General features: G+C 37.6%; 1 protein-coding gene across 6 annotated transcripts in view; it reads right to left on the reverse strand.

Moving 5' to 3' along the window:
- Positions 1-16009, reverse strand: part of lama2 (laminin, alpha 2) — a 197738-nt gene that overhangs the window by 147816 nt on the left and 33913 nt on the right. For all 6 annotated transcript variants that reach the window (XM_040125505.1, XM_040125503.1, XM_040125507.1 and 3 more), the window contains exons 2-4: positions 13626-13796; positions 12248-12360; positions 236-287 (exon numbers count right to left, since the gene is read on the reverse strand). In XM_040125505.1, coding sequence (XP_039981439.1) covers positions 236-287; positions 12248-12360; positions 13626-13796 — 336 coding nt within the window. The remainder of the gene's footprint in view (positions 1-235; positions 288-12247; positions 12361-13625; positions 13797-16009) is intronic.

Here is a 16009-nt window from a genome sequence, read left to right on the forward strand (position 1 = left end):
TTATTGAATGGAATCTTAAGTCTTTCAAGTTAATTTTGGATTCTCTGTGGGACAACCTATTGCTCAAATGGCTATAATTACTGTATTTCACTTCCTAAGACAAAGCCTGAAAATAAGTCTGTAGCTTGCACTGAAATCACATAGTCATTGTTTCATTGTACAATCAAAGCAGTAATGTTAACACCCGAAACAGTGTGTGGCTCTCTAAATTCAAATTACGAAGAAGGATTCTTACCCGGGCGAGGTGAGTTGGCTGCCTTTATGATCACATAGGCTATCTGGAAAACCTTGAAAAAAAAAAAAACAGAGAGAGACAACATAATGAATTAAAAACCATTTAACCTGTAATATTCAGGGAGACCTGCTGGTTTTTGGGGATCACAGAGCAGACCTAGTAATTGTTATCAACTTCTGAACAGGATGTGGTGGGAGACAAACTTGTGCTGGTTGTCGCCTCAGTTTTACTCGATCTCCTGAAACAAAATCTAGAATTATACTGTGAGTAATAAAATCAGGAGTGAAGCAAGGGGGTAAGCCACCCTAATTTCAGCCCACTAACACTATCAGTAACACTTTCTGACCCATGTTCACATCAGTATTTTTCTTTTTTGACACTTACACGGACCTTTTGGGGAGGAAACTCAAAGGACTTGTTAATGTCCCATTAAATAAAAATGTGAGTGCTGCATTCAGTATGTTTATCATCTAATTTTTATTTGCACGTTTGTCTTTCAATCAAGTATAACGATCTTTGTTTAGACTCACTTTCCTTCAGTTTTATCACTAAACAGCGACAAACATTGGATGTAGGTCAAATGCTGACTCCCCGTCTCTCTTCACCACCCTGTTTTTCCCCCTATCCTGTCTCTCTCTGCGTATCTCTCTCTTTCTTCTCGTGATGTGGGAAGCAGTGTCACATTGCAGCAATTAGAATGGGGAGAAAGCTACTGTGTGTGTGTGAGAATATATTAGGGTAACCTTATAGCAGTCATTCAAACCCAATAAAAAGAGTCACTGTTACCTGTATTCACACCAAGGACAGGATGGTGTGTGTGTGTGTGTGTGTGTGTGTGTGTGTGTGTGTGTGTGTGTGTGTGTGCGCGCGCATGTAAGAGAGCTCTCAGCAGTAGCTTGTAATATGGTGACAGCTTTGGGACAGCTAGGCAGCTCCAGCAGCTAAACATAGATGAACACAGATAACTAATGCAGTGTGTGTGCGTGTGTGTGCGTGTGTGTGTGTGTGTGTGCGTGTGCGTGTGTGTGTGTGTGTGTGGAGGGTTGGAGTGTGTCATATTCTATGTTTTGATCAGATGTGGATCAGAAGAGGGATTTTTTTTTTTTGCCTCTAAAGCTCAACACGGCATCAACAAATAAACACACCAATAACTGTCTTGGCAGAAATCACACGGCTGGTAAATAACGTTTATCTTGCAGTCATGACATTTAATGTCAAAGTTTTTGGTGAGTTCAAGTCATGTACACATCATATCAACCTTTGGTATAAAATTTAATTGGCTAGATTCTCTTTTCATACAGATTTATTTTTTATTTTTTCCTTTTGTGCTGCAGCCTGGTTTGGCAATATTGATCTTAAACCATAAGCTCAAACTAACAGGGTGTCTGCGAGTTTCCTCAGGTTAAGTTTCAGACCTTGTTAATCCGGCGAACAAAATTTTATCTCGCTGGATAAAGAAGGCACGCCCCAGTAAATAAATGAATAAAAAATTGAGATCAAGAAATTGACTCACAAGCTAACTGAAAGATCATGTTTAATCATGTTTTTTGAATTGGTATTGGTATTGAATGAGGAACACACCATTTAGCATCGAAATGGCAAGTTTTTATGCTGTTCAGTGTGCTACCGGTGACCAGCTAATTAGCTAACTAGCATGCAAACTGATGTTAACAGCACATTGTTCCGCAGTGGATGCTTGTCTGGTACCAGTTGTTCAAGGAAACAAAGTAGCTGGACAAGACGTGTGATAAGAACAAAAAATTAACTAAAAAGCTCATTTGTATTTTGGTTAAGCGCCTGTGCTGCTGCTGTCGCGCATGTTAGTGCCACTATCATGCCTATGACAGAATAGTAATATTACTATAACAAAAAGCAGGGGGTGCACAAGTGGGGTGCTGTCATGAGACAAAAAAAGTTAAAAAAAAAAAAAAAGTTTAAAAAAAACAGTAATTTCACTCGAGTACTGGTTTCATCTCAAAGGAAAGCACATAGATCTGATCTAGATCTGCGTGCTCTAAAAAAGTTTAATTGGATTTAAAAGGGGGTTTAAAGCTTTGAGAGTGAAACAATCAGTGACTCATTTATCCCCAGATAAAGTATAAAAGACATCATCCATTTGTTTTTGTACTGATGAATATTCCTGTACTTCTAAAAAAAAAAAAACTACTGACTTAATATACTTATTTTTATATCTCATATTACTTTAGTCTGAGGTGTTGAGATTGCAGAGTATTGGAGGCAAGTTATTCACTTTGAGTTTGAGTATTAAAATCTCACAAGTGATTTTAACAGTCAAAACCATACAAATCAATGTTTATTTCCACAGGGTTCTCAAGCATTTTATTGCAGTCGTCTTACATTTTAGACAGAAAATTGTCATGACATGCCAGGGAATGGTTTTTGGCAGGTTTTTGGGTACAACAGCCAAATGAGCACTTAAAATGTTTATTTTAATGCTCAATCAGCCCATTTAAGCCCTGTGTCCAGTATGGTTGGGTTGCCTACAATTAAATGGACTGTGAAGAATCCATTTTGTCTCAGCATGATTTGGACTTACTGTGACAGCGGTTTTACTGAACAGCTGGTGTTTACAGGCCATTCACATGGAAACGTGTTAAAATCTCTCTGGCCTGAAAAACTGGCATCAAACTCCAATTCCAGTTAGCAATCCGGCCAATTATAGCTGGATTTGCACACAAAAGCACAAAAGACAACTCTGAAACAAAATGGAATAAAATAAAAAGGAGACACAAAGAATAAAAAATTTAAAAAAAGGTTTAAAAAAAATCATAAAACTTAATTATTTTGTGTTTTGTCCTCATACATAAAACACACACAGATATGCAAACACACAGGTGGATATGCCGTCAGAGTAAGAGAACTGGTATGCAGACTCGTTAAAATTTACTGTCACTTCTAATGAAAGTGTGTTGACATCTCACTGGACTAATAAAGTAGCTTTAGGCCCAGTTCTAAATAAGTGTGTATCATCCAGCATCCCTGACTGCCAGACTTAGTGAAGGCAAACAAGCAGAAGATATTCACTGGAGCCACACAGTCATCTAATCGCAACACCACTCTGCTTTTCCACTGAGCTGCCACTAAAAACAATTGGTTGAAAGATTTTGAATGACTGTCTCTTGACAGCTCCGCAGCAAATAGAATGCAGTTCAATATTTGACTGAATGCAGAAAAAATAATATGAAATACAAAAAACAGACAAATTACTGTGTTTTTCCACATTGGCTTTAACAGTGGAGAGGCTGAAGTGGAGTGCAACATATACAAACAATAGCCCCTGGATAAAACTGAGAATTCGCCTGGTGTGTAAAAGCCAATTGACATGTATTCTCTTTAAGTCTTCTTCTCTGTCTGAACTGCCGCAAACATACTTGCTCACACAAATATAACACGAACACGCACTAACACACTTGCTCACAGACTTGTTTGTAATTTGGCCTTAAGCTTTTTAAATAAGCTTTAGTCTGTACAAAATGCCAGATGCTGCAATCGCTCCCACATTCTTGCTTTGGCCCAAGCTACTGTCAAACATTAGACCAACAAAGTTTCATGGAGTACAACAGATGTTACATTTACCTTCTCCCTTTTATGTATAAAGATATTTTTTTCTGGCATTAAAAGCTCTGACTATATATCATTTTCATGTCCCTCTTAATTATATATAGTATATATGTAGTATAATATAGTGAAAAGTAAAGAAATTTTTTTTATCTAGTCACTAGGTAGGCTGTGTTATGTTTGAGGTATGTCTCCCACGATTATTTACCATAGGAAATACTGTTGGAGGCAACAAATGTCTCCTATTAGTTGGATATGTAATTTTCTATACACTATGTTATAAAGCTTAAGCTGTGGTAGGTAAGGGCTCACTGAGTCCTTATAACGACTGATTTAGAAAACTGGTGGACTGCAGGCTCGAGCATCTTTCTTATTAAGGTGTCTTTGAAAGGAATGCTGACTGTAGCCTGTGGTAAATTGGACTGTGAAAAATTCTGATTTGAAGAGTTAAGGTTCAAAGCTGCAATATTTGATGATTTGCATATTCAAATATCTGTAAATAGGATTATGCATCATCAGTATCATTGGTCTCTGTGTGTTCATGTCTAACACCTGTGTGCTTGACAGTGGCTTTTTAATGATGTTTGCATTGTAAAACTCTTGCTTGCTTAGGCGGCACGTATGATAAACTGGTTACGATACAGTGAAGATTAGGGCGGCTGTGGCTCAGGTTGTAAAGGGGTTTATCCAACGATCGCAGGGTCGGCAGTTCGATCCCCTGCTCCTCCTGTCCGTGTGCCAAAGTGTCCTTGAGCAAGACATGAAGTTGCCTCACTTGTAAGTCTCTTTAGATAAAAGCGTCTGCCAAATGAGTACAGGGGAAAAAAAAAATTCACTGTAGTTGTGGTTTGTAAGTGAAAATGGGTGAGGCTCATAGTGAGAGAGCAATTAAGTCAGTCAAACGACAAGCAACAAAAAAAAAAAAAAAAAAAAAAAAAAAAACTGACAAACCAAGTTGTTGCCTCAAAGCTCAAAGTATTACCTTATCTGTAACCTCGAGAGTAGTATTGATCAAAATAATAATAATAATAATAGTAATAATAATAATTACACTGTATGTGTAGATCATAGACAATACAAGTAAGAAAAAGTCTGAGGAATTAGGTTGGGATTCCCCTCTGGGCTCGACAGGCTCTGAAGCTGTGAGTCAAGATTAAGTCTAGAGCAGAAAACACAAGAATGTAAAAAGCCACATTCAACTTTACAGTACTGAAGGCAGGGGAAGGGCAAAGTCCGCTGTGGGAGCAACAACGTATGATAGAAATCTCCGACAGAACACAGTGGGTTAACAGGACTTGTGAACTCAATTCATTTCTTTTCCCCGTATGACTTTTCCTGTGGTATCTTTAAAAACCTTCTCTAACTGACCACTCAGACCTGACGACAATAAGGTCAATTATCTCGGTTTACACTCAGTAGTATCATTTTCCCAGTGCTCCATGTGTGTGACATGTTTTCAAATTGAAAACCACTTCATTCTCCCAAAATACATTTTATGAACATGCACAGAATTATTCTCTCTCTTGATTGATCAAAATTATTTTGATCATTGATCCAAATGTTTTGATTGAAACGGTTTGGGTACACAGTGTACCTGTAGAATGCACGTAGACCATTACAAAAATCAGTTCCAGCTGCATGTGTGTGCATGAACAAGTTCTTGGGGAATTCAAAGTACCAATTTTGCATGTGACAAATATGCTTTTATGGTAATCTTTATGTCTATTTGAGTGTGTGTCTGTATATTGAGGTATGTAAGAGCAGTTTGACTTACAGCTCCTTCAGGACCCTGATCACTCTTACAGGTCCTCCTCCAGCCCCAGATAGCAGAGTCAGTGCATGATCGATCAAACTGTCATCAATCAAACTGGCCACTGCATTTCCATAATAACTGCAATTTAAATGAATCCCTTCTGAGGCTGATAAAAGATAGTTGCCAGGGCGAGGCAAGTTTAAACCTTGAGGGTAAAACAGTCCTAATACATTTACTGGTAATTTCTTAATCTATATGCATTCTAATGCCTAAGCCTACAGCATCACAAGACCTCATACATTGGAAAGGTTTGGCTGGAAAACTTTTTGTAACAGCCCAATAATCAGAAAACTGAAAAGAATAGTCAATAAAAATGATAATGTTTAAACCTGTGAATCAAACCTAAAAAAAATAACCAGAATCTAGGAACTAAGCTCTCACAAAGTCAGAAATAAATCCTCAATCCTCTTCAACAGGTCTCTTCAGAGGACTGTTCGTCGATTGTAAAGGCAGAAGCATCTGTATGCAGTATTAGAATTCAAGAATTCATCTAAAAATGATGTAGCACATAGACATTAACCGTCTCTCACACACATAGTAGCACACACAGACCCTCATCTCCCACTCTCTCTCAATATTTAGTCTTTCTGTCCGGAGAGGCTCAGCAACAACAAGAGAGGAAATGAGGGTGGCGATGTCACAGGCGATAACCACACACAAACAAACATGCAAGCCCACTGTCATTTTCTGAGTGAGATGACTGCGGTCGCCAGGGAAATTCAGCTCACTGGAGGGTAAACAGCTTTCCTCTGGACTGATCGAGACTCGCACACACATACACACACAAAACACTGAAGCATGCACATGTCCACACACACAAAACACTGAAGCATGCACATGTTCACACTGACACACACACACACTGACACACACACACACACAAATGGAGGTGAGAATACAGTCAATCACTCCAAATTCGGCCTGAGGTTGATCTACTATTACACTTGGATCAATACAGAATTGATTTAAGTAATAAATTGAGAGTTACTTGATGAAAGAAGGATCATTTACAGTCTCTTCCAGTGAAACTGGTTGTAAACGCTGTCTCACGTCCAAATATTTGATAAAGTAACAGCATTCTAATATCACAAATTTCAGCCTCCCGAATGGAAATGAACTGAATTGTGGACTAAACACATTTCAGGGAGACAACAGTATTAAGACTGCAAGAGCAGGATTAAAGGGTTGGGTACCAGACGTCTGCAATTTTCTTTAGCATTAAACTGATATCCTTACCAGAAATGATTTTTAAAGTTACATGCCAAACTTCAATAATTTAATGGTCGGTCATGATATGGTGTGTATTGGTTGACAAAAGTCTGTGTGACAGTACACAGTACATTATTTCTGACAAGGGAAAAAAAAAAAAAAAAAAAAATCTAATGCTAATGCCAAACCAGTCCAGTATCCTTAGGAATTAGGTTCACATTGGATAGTTCCATATCTTGAGCGCTACCACAGGAAGTAGTGTGCTCTATATGTGGAGGGTGTGGAGGTCGGAGTGATGGATGGGCATTTAGCACAAGAGACTTTTATGCATTATTAACCATTATCACGAACTTTTAACATAAACACATATTTTAGTTCTTGATAAGTTTGTTCTATCCATTGGTTTATGACAAAGATGAAAAGTCAAACATGAACACTCAACAATGTTGTTCCAATTTTTAAACTATTTTTTAACTAACTCTTTAAAAATGTCAGTAATACTTAACAATAATGAGTCACATAGTTAAGTTTTTACTTGTAATAACATCCAGAGTGTGACAATTTATATTTAACTAGAGTATGACATGCAACAAAGATGCCCAACAGGAATTGAAATGGATGTTGCAGGAATGTGGTCTGCCCCTTAACGATTCAACAGTCGGGATGCCCCCTCAAGTGTGATTTTCTTATATACTGTAACAATAGAAACTGCATTAGTCAAACTGTTAAAGCAATTAAGACAAATATTTAAAAATTCACAAGTTGACAAAAATGCTAATAAAAAAAAAACAATGTGTTATAAATGCTATAGTTATGGCGATAAGTGTGATGCAATAAATGCAGTTACCAAGGCTAAATATAAGCATTTTAATACCAGTGCACTTATTTCTCAATTACCACCCAATGAGCTGACTCAGTTCTAACAGTCGTCATCTTATAATGGCCATGTTTCACACATTCACATGTATCATGCACATTTATTTGAGCTATTCTAAACATACATTTCTTGTACTGAATAGAGAAAAGAATTGTGATATGGTTTATGGTATTGAAGTAATTGCCCTTTTGGCACTGATATTAAGATTAAAAAGGAATCAGTGTCAATTCTTGCACTACGTGTTTTCAAACTGTACTCAGCCCTTCACATCTTTCACAAGGTTGCTGGTTTCACTCCCAGGTACATAAATGACACCTTCATCTCCCATCCAAATGGGTAATCTTTCAGTTGCTTTAAGAATAATAAGATTTTATCACTTCGGTAAACTGTTAATCCTGAATCGTTTGTTTTGGTCTTTGACATTATTCATGGGTGAAACAGGAAATATGTCTGCGGACAATAACAGAGGAGCATTTAGTCAAATGAAAACCTTAACATTTGCTGATGGACAGTTTTTGCACTGGAATAAATATAAATAATACAATGCTATGAACATTTCTCAAACAGACATTATATGAAGATGACTGTTAAAACTGCGTCGGCTCTGTAGGTGATCCTTGAGAAAAAGTACACTGGTTTTTAAAGACGCTGCCTGTGACAAACTGACTAAGAGGAGGATTTTTTTCAAACCATCACACTGTTTTTTTTCTCATCCGGCTGTAAGTGGTCCTAATAATTTATTCATTCATTTTGCTGTGCATCTCTATGAAAGTTTCTCTATGAAAGTAATGTCTATGTGTCTGTGTGTCTATGTGTCTGTGTGTGTCCTTGTACATGTGTCAGTCACCTGCTCCACACACTAATATTAAGGTCAAAAGTGAGGGAGTGTGAGAGTGTGTATGTGGGTGTCTAACCAGGCAGATGCATTCATTGGCCATGCCACTCCAGTGACAGGTGTGAAAATTTGTCTGTGTGTGTTCGTCTGTGTGTTTGTGTGTGTGTGCGTGTGTGTGTGTGTGTGTGTGTGTGTGTGTGTGCGTGAGAGAGACCATTTAGGAGTGTATATATATTCATCAGCCACACCATAGAGGTGAGAGGTGTGATTGATGGGCCTGAGGTCATTAACATGTCAAGATGGCTTCTGCTCTACTTCCTGTCCAGAGATAATTATATTCTCTGTGATGGGTGGCAAAAAAATAAACTTCACCTTGGGGTTGTGTTGTTCCATTCTCTCTCTCTCTGCCTCTAAACTGAATTCAATTTCATATGAATAATAGGGGGCTGGCCTGAAATATTCCAATATTCACTTTAGTATTCAAATTTCAAAGATAGAACTCAGTGCTTTGTTTGGTTTATTATAATTTGGGGTCCTGTTTCATTTACTTTAACACACTGCACTGACTGCAGCAACTTTAATTCTGTTATGTACAACAGGTCACAATCACCATTGAGCTACATGTTTTGACTGTTTGTTTAATTTATTAATACAGAATAGAAAGTTTTAAAAAATGAAAGAAATACATGTTAATTGTCTCAGACTTGCTTGGTTCTGGGGGATTCTGCTATTTGCGGATACAGCCGGTTGCAATTATTTGGAGATTCTGTTCTTTAGGGGCTTAGCCACTTGTGTCATTCCCACATAAAGGCAAAGTTTTCAGTTTTTTTTGTACTTGAGTTGCTTGCTGATTTGCCCTTTTTATTTTGTTTTAGGTTGTGTTTTGTCAGCAAGACGGAGTTGGAAGACTTAACTTTGGTGGATATGCTGATAGCTGCAGTAGCAGATTAAATCTTGTCTCTCTCTCTCAATGACTGCACTTTTAGGTTTTTGCCCCGCCTCCATTTTTACTTGCTGTTGCTCCCTCATCAATCATCATCATCATCATTATATTATCATTATCATTATTATTATCATCATCTAACTCTTATCTTTTAGTTGTTAAATACACTTCAAGGCATCTCTGTAGTACACTGTGAGGAGAACCAAAAGAGATGGAAGAGTGACAAAGATCTTGACCCAGATTCAAGAGCCTCAGTCCACTCAGACCACAAAACGTACTTAAGTTTATGGAAAAATATTCAAAGAGTGAATAGAACAATCTTGCTTGAGCAATATTAATTTCTATGAGGTGTATAAATAGCTATTGCTATTTATGTTACTTAGACTTTTCTTTCACTGAGGCTTGACACTTTGTTTTCATCATTATATCACCACGTTTTTCTAGAATATTAGCTTTTTTTATTAATAATCCAAAATTAATCTGTTTTTAACCTTTAGAGTAATTTTTGACTGACTTCTTTTAATTAACCGAGAGCTTCTTATGAACTGAAGTCTCTCAAACTCATTAGTTTTATTCTCATGACATCTATATAATTATAACGAGGCAGTCTAAACTGTTTAATCATACTTCTAAACTAGAGTGGCACTCAGTAGAGCGCATACCTCTGCCAAGGCCAATGTCAAACAACATAAACCAGACTTCAGAGAAAAAAACAAATTAAATTCATTGCAAATGATCCAGATCTGCCCCAAAATTTAATCGGTTCTTCCCTGGCCTGTGCCCCATCCCTCCACCAGATTTGGTGCAAATTGATTTACTACTTCTTGCATAATCCTGCCGACAAATAAACCAGCTAACAGACATGGGTGAAGACATAACCCTCCTAGGCGAAAGTAACTAAACTAGATGTCCTTAATCCTCCCATGCCAGTACACAGCCCCTCAATCACCAGGATCGTTGCCAAGCTTTCCAAATCAAAAATGGAAACCCATTATTTAAAGAGTGACGCACATGCTTATCAAATGATTGACAGCAAAATTGGTTTAATAAATTCCAGCACTGTTGAAATGACAGTGGCTGGCGTAATTCCTTGGATGACAAAACAAAGACACATCCTTTAATGAACTGTACACTGCACCTTTAAAAATTATTAACTAATAGCTGTAACTGCATATACACTGAAATCAAAGCTGCCTTGATGACATGCAGCCTGCTGTGTTTTCGTAAATCTAGGAAGACGATGGTTGTGGGAGCAAAATCTTGACAGGAAACCAACACCACGTTGGTTTCCTGTCAAGATTTTGCTCCCACAACCAGTAGGTGTTCGGATCACCTTGATATACCAAGCACCTGGAACCCGACTACATCCGAGCAATTTGATGGTCAATTTACTCTAAGTATAGAAACATATACTGTAGAAGAAAATGGGGGGATTGTGACTGGGAAAAAAAAAAAAAAAAAAAGTGTATAAGACCTTTGTTGTGGGGAGACAAGATAAAGTTAAGTCCATGAAAATCTACTTTGGACAGCAAATCTAGTAAAGAGAGGCAGCATCGGGACCAATATTCTATGCATTTTATGATCTTCTTCTGCCAGTGTACCTAATTTCACCAAAAATAATATCTTTTTGACTGAAGAAATGCAGCCACTACAAGTTAATTAGGGGCTAGAGGGTTGGTAATTGAGAGTTTATCTTCAACGTAAGTTGGGCTGTTTTATTCATAATAATTACTGATTTCATTATCATTATGTTTTTTTAAATTTAGTTATTTAACTTTCACAAAATAAAGGCAAATGTCCATCGCAAGTTACCAGATCTAAAATCTTTACATTTCAATATTTCAGAAATTTGGTTTGGTTACAGGCTGAGCCATATCATTATAATATCATTAGATCATCTCAAAGATGGTTCTGGGATCAAATCTATCTGCCAGCTGGTCTTTCTTTGTGGCATTTTCTAATGTTTAACCTGCGTGTGCGGGTTTCCTTAGGTGCTTCAGTTTCCTCCAAGTTCATAGACATGCAGACTACAGGTTAACTGTAAAACTGTAAATTCCCCGTACGAGTGAGTGTGGTTTTTATGTATATATGTGTGCTAAACGTCTTCAGTTTCTGTTTCCCCAACACCTATTCAAGAAGGAGGGATTTCTCTCAGAGTTACCACTCTTGAACTTTCTTCCATTTTCCTAATGTGTTACGGTATTTGAGAGTTTTTTTTCTCGACTTCTTAGGTTAGGCTGGGTCAGGAACCATTAATACTCGGCAACTTTAAAGCCCAGTGAGTTTTGTGATATTGAACAATATGAATAAACTGAAGTTAAAAATAATTTAATATTTTTTTCTCCTGAATTTGTTTTATTTTTTCTTTATATTTGTTTCCTTTGACAACAAAATGTTCCATCCAACAAATAAAAACGCACCAAACACTGTATAATAGGATATTAATCAACCAAAATTATGCAGACTAAAATGTAGTACCAGTTTTCCTAATAGTGCTTTAGCAACTGTCTCAGCTTAAAAATGTTTAATGCCCAGACTAAAACAACTAAATCTAAGTTATTCATGTTTTTGATGCTGATAAATTAACTTTGTTAAAATAGAAAAAGATTTATAGTTTGCCTTTTCACAGAGAACAGAGGAAGTGGCCAGGCTTGGTCCAGGGCAGTTACAGGATGACAAGTAGCCATTAAAATGCTTTGCAATCAACATAAACATATTTCAATGCAGATTGTGTGTGATTGTACACATGTGTCTACCTGTTTCAAGTCCAGTGTGATAGTCACATAGTGGTACTCCATCCCATTCTTGATGGAGGGACTTTGCCACCAACGGTTGGTCCCATCTATCGCATATTCTATGGGATGACGCTCTGTGTACACAAACAAAGACACGCGCACACACAGAGACAGAGACACAGAGACACAGAGAGACACACACACACACACACACACACACACACACACACACACACACACACGCACACGCACACGCACACACACACACACACACACACACCAGAAAGAGAGGGACAAAGAGTTAGAGTGAGGGAAGTATATCAATTGTTTTATTCTCTTCTGATTTTAAATATAATATAAAATATATAAAAATCCTGTTAGTCTTCAATCTGTCATTTTTCTAAGGGGAAAACGTTCCTCTTCTTTCTGAAATTCTGGCATCTCAGCCATTCGAGGCCAGATAGCAAAAGAACGTTTTTCTACCTTGTAATAGAAAGAATAACAGATTTCCTTTTCATTTCAGCTGATTTTATTCACTTCTGAATCATAAAAATTCTTCCTATTTACTCCTGGGAGCTGTCACTACTCCACACAAGCTTTAAGGGAACAGGCAGATAAAACACATTTTTAGTTTATCATATGGCAGATGCAGAGCTTTTATGTATGTTGTTTGTGTGGGATTGATTGTTTGCATGTTTGTGAGAGGATTTTTAAGGTAAGATGAAGAAGCTACAGACATTCTTTGGTAAAATTCCTTTCTGTCCATTCCCGGCTCTTGACAACTTGTCATGTTCACACTTTGACTTTTTTATGGATTAAACAATTCCATTAATTACTGAGCTTTAGAGGTCCCGGATTTGTTCATCTTCGGACAGAGCCAGGCTATCCGTTTCCAGCTGCATCCAGTGTTTAGCACAGTTAAACTAAACATCATTCCTCAGCCCCTCACTCTTTTCCTTCTCTCCTTTCTCATCCTCGCAGTTTATCCTTTACTTCTTTTTTCTCTCATCCTGTTTAAATAGCTGTTTAAATTATTTAAATTTAGATAGCTGTTACACTAACTGTCTGTGTGAGAACGTAACTAAACCAAGCTAAGCTAATGACTGTGACTATTTCACTAACTGACTGATTGGTTGTATGACTGCCTGAGCAGTTAACTGAATCATTGACTAAATAGCTGTCTAGTTGGCTGTTTGAATTATGATTGCAGGCTAATTTAGTATTGTCATCCTGTCATGTTGCGATTGATTCCTCAGTTCATTCGGTAATTATCACTTCAGACAAAATGATTGGTTAACATCTGGCCAATTGGGCTCTAATTAACTAATCTAGCATGATTAATTACTGTAATCATCATGCCTAAGTCTTGTGTGTGTGTATGTTTAGGAATCTTTCTTACCAAATGGTTTTGTGCTCCTTTGGTTGCAGACTCGACACTGGGGGTTTCTAACAGGCTGGCCTGGTACATGTTCCACTAGCTTACAAAACATCTCTGGACCCGCTGAACCGCAGGTAGCATTAGCTGATATATCTGACATGGATGCCAGGTTCAACACAGCCGGAAAAAGTCCTGGGAAGAAAACACACAGAGATAGATGATGAAACATAAACAGTTGTATGCATTAGTACTGGAATCTGCTAAACATAAAGATTCAGCAGCTTTTTTCTCTCTCGAGTAAACAAAAAAAAAAAAAAAAAAAAGCTAAAATGTCTGACATTTTGGATAAAACACTTGTTTATGCTTGACATACACAGACGAAAATGGATATCAGTCTTTTTCATTTGGCTGCGAGTTTGACAGCAAACAACGATATTTCCAAAAATGTCAGACAATCTTTTATATCCATTAAATATCAGGAAGATGTGCGTAAAAAATTGACATGTGAATACACACTGAAACTGTACCAAGTTCAGCTCAGTTGTGTAGTCAGATCATCACTAATCACGTTTTCAAGTCTGTTCAGAGCAGTTTAAATGAGGTCAGACTGGCTTTTTTTTTTTTTTTCAAAGCAAAAAAAATGTGTTAAATTGCCAAAATGCTTCAGTGGGGGTTATTAGGAACATCCAGCACATCCTGCTTTGCATACAGGTTGTGTGTCTCAAATCATTAAAATTGTGTCAGTTTCTCTGTGTAGCCTTGTTCCAGGTAAGCAAGCTAACGCTTCTGTGTCTCATGTACTGAGGTTGTGAGTAATTAGCCTGGAACATGAGGGGGAGGGCAGGTGTTTTATATCACCCGAGTTAGTTCCTCTGGGTGTGTTTTCGGTACAGTCTAATGCAGTTAACATCATTTACCCCCTAACAGATAGCAAGAGCCGTGTTCACTTCATCTTCTGATAAAAGAAGCACAGAGAACATTTTTTGGCCAGCTTTCAACTGTGCAGACTTTGAGAAATGTAATGCTACTATATCAAAGGACTGTTCATTTGCATTATGTTGCGCAAGCAGTTTTTTTCATTTCCTGTCCATGAATATTTTTCACTGCTGGAGCATTAGAATGTAAAGTTGGAAGGAACATAATTATGGAAAACAAATTTTTTTTCCAGGATAATGTGGCAGGCCATATTTTGGGAAGCCATCAATCTAATACACACGTGACTTTGGTTTCCTCCCTAGTTTGCCCCTAATGGGCGGATGTTTTTTTTTTAATGTTCATGGGAAAAGTATTCTATTATATTAAACTCTTGTATCCATTTGACTACAACCAATTGGCGAGCAATCCAGCCATTGTTGGGTTCACTGAGGGAATAAACGCGTGAACCTCGGGTGAACCTTACTCAATGAATCATTTCTATGAGATGCCAGAAAATAGTGGGGGGAAAAAAGAGAGCTTGTTTTGTCAAACCAAAATTCAAAGATATTCAGTATACTATCATAGAAGACCAAGACATCCTATAAATATTTGCATGCAAAAGCTAGAACGAGGAACCATATGACAATGACTAAGACACAGATAATTTTATCATGTATCATTGTTCAATCAAAAGCAATTCTAAAGTACGTGAACGTGCTATAAAATGTGTGACCGCTAAGAGACAGCAAAAAAGGTAGCCTGTGTTACCCAAAGAAGAAATAAAGGGAACTGATAACCTCAGGAGCCAGAGAGCTCCAAAAAAATGATCATTATTTATTTCTACATTTCATCACCACACAAATGCACCATGAGACCTCCCACAATGTGTTTTTTTTTCCAGCTTGTAGGCCCAACTCATCTGTGTTGTTCTCACATCAGTCTCAGATTGAATGACAAGCTTGTAGAACTTGTGGTTCACATTTCCTGTCTGCCGAACACAAATAAACAAACACATGAATGTACTACGTTGCATCAAATATCCCGGTTCTGGTTTAAGGGCAACATAGTTAAACAACATGTTAATTTACACATAAAGGGCAAGACAAGGCAACAAGAGATGGAAGGGAGGGAAGTTTAAGAAAAACACAGAAGAGAAGCACTTGTGAAAATGTGAAGTGTGTGTGTGTGTGTGTGTGTGTGTGTGTGTGTGTGTGTGTGTGTGTGTGTGTGTGTGTGTCCGGATCTGTCCAGCTGTTTGGCCAGATGTCAACACAGATGAACTGTGAAGAACATCTGAGACACCCAAAGTCTCTCTCTCAAACACATGTACACATTCTCACACACATACTCACAACATACTGTATTATTCACACACACTCAGTCAAACACACACATGCTTCAAACCTCTCAAACGATATCTGAGAATATACCCCACTGGAGTCTGGAGCCAAGACTTCCATAACACAAAGTTTTTGTAACGGAAACACTGA

This window comes from Xiphias gladius, chromosome 4 (assembly GCF_016859285.1).
Source record: "Xiphias gladius isolate SHS-SW01 ecotype Sanya breed wild chromosome 4, ASM1685928v1, whole genome shotgun sequence".
Lineage (NCBI taxonomy): Eukaryota > Metazoa > Chordata > Actinopteri > Istiophoriformes > Xiphiidae > Xiphias > Xiphias gladius.